The 7,512-nt window shown below is 34.4% G+C and overlaps 1 protein-coding gene across 1 annotated transcript; it reads right to left on the bottom strand.

Moving 5' to 3' along the window:
* Positions 1-4,293: 4,293 nt before the first annotated feature.
* On the bottom strand, positions 4,294-7,099 carry LOC149150319 (protein TOPLESS-RELATED PROTEIN 2-like). Its single transcript, XM_089444253.1, has 5 exons — positions 6,949-7,099; positions 6,673-6,792; positions 5,010-5,085; positions 4,454-4,894; positions 4,294-4,348 (listed from the first exon to the last, which is right to left on the bottom strand). Exons 4-5 carry the CDS (start codon positions 4,771-4,773, stop codon positions 4,300-4,302), a joined length of 369 nt encoding a protein of 122 aa, XP_089300379.1. The 5' UTR covers positions 4,774-4,894; positions 5,010-5,085; positions 6,673-6,792; positions 6,949-7,099; the 3' UTR covers positions 4,294-4,299.
* Between the last annotated feature and the right edge of the window lie 413 nt (positions 7,100-7,512).

Below are 7,512 nucleotides of genomic sequence, written 5' to 3'. Positions count from 1 at the left end.
TTTCTAGCATAGCTAGATAAATCTATAATCAAATCACCAACCTCACATCTCTAATTTAAATAAGCTTCTCTACACCAAGGTGAAAAGTTCATAAATTGTCAACACCCTTGCAATATATATATAATATATTGAAAAAGTAAATTGAAATCATATAAATAAACCATGCTTTGAGGTATGTTATCTATATATATTATTATTAAATTTAATTCATTTTAATAAATTAATTTTACTTGCATTTTAAGTGTTCAATAAATCAAAGATAACAATTTCTTTTAAATCCTAATCAATAAACCATGCTTTGAGGTATGTTATCTTTGTGTATTACTATTAAATTTAATTAATTTTAATAAATTAATTATACTTGCATTTTAAGTGATCAAAAAATCAAAGATAACAATTTCATTTAAATCCTAATTGATTAGGATAATAATTTCAAGGAATAAAATGCATTGAATTCGTGCCAAGAAGGGATGGATATAATGCATTGAATTCGTACCAAGAAGGGATGGATATATTGTTTTTGCATGTCTTGTTTTATCGAACAATGCTTTCTCCTAATAAATTAATTTTACTTGCATTTTAAGTGATCAAAAAATCAAAGATAACAATTTCATTTAAATCCTAATCCATTAGCATGATAATTTCAAGGAATAAAATGCAGTGATTTCGTACCAAGAAGGGATGGATATAATGCATTGAATTCGTACCAAGAAGGGATGGATATATTATTTTTTTATGTCTTGTTTTATCGAACAATGCTTTCTCCTAATTGTCCGTTTGATAGTTTTTGTATGTCTTGCTTTATCGAACAATGCTTTCTCCTAATTGTCCTTTTGATCAACCTATAAAGGAATGAATGTTTGTCCATGTGTTTGTAATGAATGAAAGACGGTTGTAAGAGTAATCTCCAAGTAGTGGACAAGGAAATCACTGGTTCAAAGAGTCCAAAGATTGACGAGTTACATTGATCAAGCAATTCAACAAGAGGAATACACTAGCAATTGCGATAACCAAATGTGGTAAAACTATGAGCGCAACAAAGGACAACAATTTTTTTTAAAGCACCAAATGTTGCATAAATAACCCATTGTAAATATCTATATTATCTGCTAGTCAAATGTCAACATATATGCTAAATTTCTTATTTTGTTTCCTACAACTTATCTTCTAGTCAAATATCTACTTCAAAGCTAAAATTGTTTCTTTTGTTGTCTCTACTTATCTTCTGGTCACATGTCTACTTACATGCTATTTCTTTTGTTTCCTACACCTTTAAGTTTTGTATATAGATTTTGTTTATGGGGTATTAAAGGTATACATATCTTAAAAAAAATCTATGATTTTGCTATAATCTCCCCTACACCATACATCAGAAACCCATGTTTTGTACATAGATTTTTTTTATGGGGTATAAAAGGTATACATATCTAAAAAAAATCTATAATTTTGCTATAATCTCCCCTACGCCATACATCAAATTAAATCAGCCAGAAACCCATGGACTGTTATGCACACATAAGGACATGCATTTATAACTCTTTGTACATGCAACTATGCATTTGGAGTCAAACATTTTATGAAAACATTTACTGCAATGGCAAAATGTGTTGGCATAAAACCAATGCAAACATTGATGATTTTATTGTTTTATTGTGTTATATTCATTATGTGCACTTGCTTATTTGCAATCCCTTCCTTACATGGAAGCAACTATCTTTAAATCAAGTTTTCCAATTCCTATAAGCATCTATTTTGTATATCTTCACAATTTTTTTGCTTGATAAAATTACTAATAACAATAACACAACTCAACTTGCATGGATATTTTGTTTTCATGAAAAAAAGAAGTCCCTTTGCCTTTCCAATCCTGAAAAATTATGAATATTATACCCATGAAATGGAAATAAATGTTGGTTAAATATGAGTTGAAAGTATTGATTCATGATCATGCAAATTTAGAATTTCTCTTCCATATATTTAGAAGAATTGCATGAGCAATAAAAAAACTTATTTAACCCTATCAATAAGTAATCTACAAATTTGGCCTTTCACTTTCAAAAAATTCATGAGCAGTAAAAAAATCTTATTTAACCCTATCAATAAGTAATCAAAAATCTTATTTAACCCTATCAATAAGTAATCAACATTTCATCAATTGAGATTTTCTATCTGGCCCTCTAGCATCCACTAAAAGGGGACTGAGCAATCAAAATGTCCAATAACGTGTAGATGGTATCAAAGCTTCCATTGAATGCTTTTAAAATTTCACTAATTTCACTGCTAAGCATATTCTAACAACAATGACCTTATCCAAAGCTTCCAGTTGAATACTTTTAAAATTTCACTAATTTGATTGCTAAGCATATTCTAACAATGACACCTCACAATGACCTTATCCAAAGCTTCCAGTTGAATACTTTTAAAATTTCACTAATTTGACTACTAAACATATGCTTCCAGTTGAATACTTCTAAAATTTCACTAATTTAACTGCTAAGCATATTCAATAACCTCATATTCTAACAACAATGACCTTATCCAAACTTTCCAATTGAATGCTTTGAAATTTTTCCAATAGAATGCTTTTAAAATTTCAAAAATTTAACTTCTAAACATATTCTAATAACAATGACCTCATAACCTCATATTCTAACCATGATGACCTTATCCAATTGCTTCCCAGCAAAACAATAACGAAAATCTGCCAATTTACAATTTACAATAAGATGTCCACTCATGAATTCTCTCGCGGATAGTTACAAGCGCTATAAGCATGCGAGTCTAGTAAATAGACTAAAACCTCTGGCAACTACCAAACGATTAAATGCAACCTCTTATTAAGATTGAGATCCAAAATGCATGACCCTGAAAATCTGCCAATCTGCACTAAGATGTCCACTCCACTCGTGAATTCTCTCGCAGATAGTTACACAAGCGCTATACGCATGCGAGTCTGGTAAATAGCATAAAACCAACTACCAAACGATTAAATGCAGCCTCCTACTAAGATGACATTCAAAATGCATGACCTTACCACTTTCAAAGGAAGGATCTCTTCACTCAGGCAAGTCCATCGAAAACAAAATGAAAATTCTTTACAGATCCTTTCTTTAAGTAAATATCTGTAACAATATGTTCAAACAATCGTCATCACACAAGAAAGCTCGTTTTGTCAATTGAAAAAACTCATGCATAATTAATGTTTTCTAAATTGAATTACTTCAATTTGAGCTCTAGTTAATGTCAACCCAAAAATGCTGATTCAGTTTATAAACATAATATTCAACTTTAGGCAAGTCCATCGAAAACAAAATAAAAATTCTTTACAGATCCTTTCTTCACATAAATATCTGTAACAATATGTTCAAACAATGGTCATCACACAAAGAAAGCTCGTTTTGTCAATTCCAAAATTGCTGAGTCAGTTTATAAATATAATATTCAACTCATTTTGTCAATTCCAAAAATGCTAATTCAGTTTATAAATATAATATTCAACTTTGTAAGGAAGGATCTCTTCACTCAGGCAAGTCCATCGAAAACAAAATAAAAATTCTTTACAGATCCTTTCTTTACATAAATGTCTGTAACAATATGTTCAAACAATGGCCGTCACACAAGAAAGCTCGTTTTGTCAAAATTGCAAAAGCTCATGCATAATTAATGTTTTCTAAATTGAATTACTTCAATTTGAGCTCCAGTGTCAACCCAAAAATTCTGATTCAGTTTATAAATATAATATTCCCCCGAGTTTGAAAAAGCTTCGGCATAAACCAGGCTTGTCTGAATGCACATGAAGGGTTTAAAAATACACTTATAAACCCTCGGAAAGAACATTCATGAATTATGCTCCAATGACGGATTTTCAATTTTTACACGACCTAGAAAGAAAAAAAAATATTCAATTTTTACACGACCTAGAAAGAAAAAAAATATATATAGTCACAAAGACTGCACCTACATTGCTTAACCTCCATCTACAGTGCTGAACAATATTTGATGAAAATTACAATCTTCATAGAATGCCTCCAAAACTGAAACACAAGTGAGGCATTTCACTGCCAAGACGCGCTACCACGATTCACGGTATTCTTGTAAATAAAGAGTCGGTAGACACAAAGTAGTACAGTGTACTTCAAATTGTTCTTATGTTCCCCATTGAACTACCTTGAGGCTGGTTCCGAACCTTGGTTACTTAATGTTGGAATTGATCCGATAGTCCCATTATCTAGGGGAGGTCCAACACCTTCCCTTCAGACTCTGAAGGCTCAATAACATGAACTCCTCCATCTGTCATTATTAGGTTCGGATGGGATGTGATGCAACCACTAAAGGATAGGTGTTACTGCTGCATAAATAACAAAACAACAATTTAAATCATAATATGCCTTGTCAAAAGTCAAATCTAAAAGATAGATGTATCAACCTTGATAGAATGAAAAAGCCCATTTACCTGTTCATTTCCGATGGTAAATATGCAGAGGGTGCAATGCGGCGGTGAGGCCGCAAGCGCTCCAACTCGGAAGCATCATATATAGCAAGCTGGCTCTCATGCACAACCAACAAGTGAATTTGATCATTATGAAACTGTACTCTTGTATCCCCGACGGGTGGGCATGATCTTCTTGGTTGTACCGGTACAGCCCCCGACTGGTGGGCATGATCTTCCTGGCTGTAGCGGTACAACTCCCGACTGGTGGCAATGATATTCCTGGCTGTACCGGTACAACTCTTGGCTTTCGCTTGTCCCATCCATCTATACCCCAGAGACATAACTGCCGAAATAAGTGGTTGTGCTACCAGTACAACTCCCGATTGGTGGCGATCTTCCTGGCTGTACCGGTACAACTCTTGGCTTTCGCTTGTCCCACCGATCTATACCCCAGAGACATAACTGCTGAAAGAAGTGGTCGTGAGTTCAGGAACATTTCTACTCGCTAACTTTGTGTAAGCTTTAAAGTGAACATCACGGAGTCGGACTATATATAATAATAAAAGACACCATATACCTGGGCATCAGCTCCAGAAGATACCAAAAGCCAGGCCTGTGATTTTCTTTTGGTGACCCTTGAGCTTTGTTTTCACCTGTAAATACAGGTCATTTTTGGTAAAAGGGCACAATGAAGAATAATGATAAGAATTTTAAAGTCAAAGATATATTCACAGGCAGCACCTCATCAACTCGAACATTGTATATTTGAATTGATGAATCCTCCATGCCAATTGGAATGATGTTATTGTCCTGAGGGTGGAAAGCCAGAAAAGTGGTTGCACGAGGTGGCATGAGTCACACTAATTAGCATGCCATGAAGCCAGTGATTCAGATAAATTGGGAGCCTTTGAAATCTTAGGATATAGTGAGGAGGAACATTACACAAGAACCTTCTGTAGTGACCCTGACCTATAGTCTGACCTATAACTAGGTAAGAAAGCTTTGGAAAAGACCAACTCTAACACTACATAATTTGAAAGTAGGTTGATCAATCCTAGGATATAGTGAAGAGGAACATTACACAAGAACCTTCTAGAGTGACCCTGACCTATAACTAGGTCAGAAAGCTTTGGAAAAGACCAACTCTAACACTACATAATTTGGAAGTAGGTTGATCAATCCTAGGATATAGTGAAGAGGAACATTACACAAGAACCTTCTAGAGTGACCCTGACCTATAACTAGGTCATAAAGCTTTGGAAAAGACCAACTCTAACACTACATAATTTGAAACTAGGTTGATCAATCCTAGGATATAGTGAAGAGGAACATTACACAAGAACCTTCTAGAGTAACCCTGACCTAGTTATAGGTCAGAAATTTGAAATTTGAAAGTAGGTTGATCAATCTCAGGATATAGTGAAGAGGAACATTACACAAGAACCTTCTAGAGTGACCCTGACCTATAGCCTGACCTATAACTAGGTCAGAAAGCTTTGGAAAAGACCAACTCTAACACTACATAATTTGAGAGTAGGTTGATCCTGAATTATAGCTAGAACTATAACTAGCTCCTTGGAAAAGTGATTCGGATAAATTGGGAGCCTTTGAAATCTTAGGATATAGTGAGGAGGAACATTACACAAGAACCTTCTGTAGTGACCCTGACCCTTCTGTAGTGACCCTGACCTATAATTAGGTAAGAAAGCTTTGGAAAAGACCAACTCTAACACTACATAATTTGAAGGTAGGTTGATCAATCGTAAGATACATTGAAGAGGAACATTACACAAGAACCTTCTAAAGTGACCCTGACCTATAGCCTGACCTATAACTAGGTCAAAAAGCTTTGGAGAAGACCAACTCTAACACTACATAATTTGAAAATAGGTTGATCCTGAATTATAGCTAGAACTATAACTAGCTCTTTGGAAAAGACAGTTTTGGAAAAGACTAACTCTAATACCACTCTAACATCACATAATTTGAAAGTTGAAATTTCAAAAGCACAACATTTATATTTACAAGTGCGACATTAGAGAATAAACCACTAAGCAGACCAATGTACCAAAATAGGAAACATAATTTGAAAGTTGAAATTTCAAAAGCACAACATTTATATTTACAAGTGCGACATTAGAGAATAAACCCATAAGCAGACCAACGTACCAAAACAGCCATTATATATATCATTGGAAGCATTAAAATGAGAATGTTCTTTAGGTAGAAGGCTCTCTTACCTTAAATTTCATCATCATATTGAATAAGGAGACCTTGCCACCGGAAGCAGACATCACATAGGAATAATTCTTGGATAACAATCCCGCTAGCTGGATGCCACATCTGTGGTGGAATACTCGCTGTAGATAGTGGAATAAAATAGTAACTCTTAGTTCCTTGTCAATCATTACTACATAAAATACCGCTGCAAATTATATATCCAAAGTATAACAAACAAATAAATAAAACAAGCTAAAATAAAAGGAAAGCAAACAACAACTACCACAGAACCCCACCTTTCCAGATGGATTCCGGTCCCTCCGTTGCCATTTCCATAGCTTATGGACAGCATTGGATGTTAGTGCTAAAAGAGCAACACCATAGTTTATGGACAGCATTGGATGCCAGTGCTAAAAGAGCAACACCAGAATTGGTGTATATCAGTCTTACTACCTGCAAGAAATAGCACGTTACTTGTTTGGATCAATATCGACAGAATTTGTACAACAAAAAATTGTAATGTATATCAACCTCCAGTGTATTATAATAGAAGGATGATTGCATACCTTGCTCACATGCATTGTGTCAGGAAACTTGAGAGACCTACACTGACCCGAAGCAGTGATCTCAAGTCAATTTCCAGTTCTTGCAATTGTCTGTAACATCATTTAGAAGCCTTGGTCTAATATCTGGGCTCTCAGTCAATTTCCAATTCTTGCTCGTCTGTAACATCATTTAGAAGCCTTGGTCTAACATCGGGGTCCGACTGCTGCCTATACTACTCTGCACACATATTGTCTCGAGTGTCAGATAATTGTAAGAATACACTGATCATATCATCCTATTCCTATAAAAATATG

Source organism: Pinus tabuliformis, chromosome 9 (genome assembly GCF_031772625.1).
Source record: "Pinus tabuliformis cultivar Carrire ecotype Pingquan chromosome 9, CPIR1, whole genome shotgun sequence".
In the NCBI taxonomy this organism is placed as follows: domain Eukaryota; kingdom Viridiplantae; phylum Streptophyta; class Pinopsida; order Pinales; family Pinaceae; genus Pinus; species Pinus tabuliformis.
This window is presented reverse-complemented; position numbering and strand designations above follow the sequence as displayed.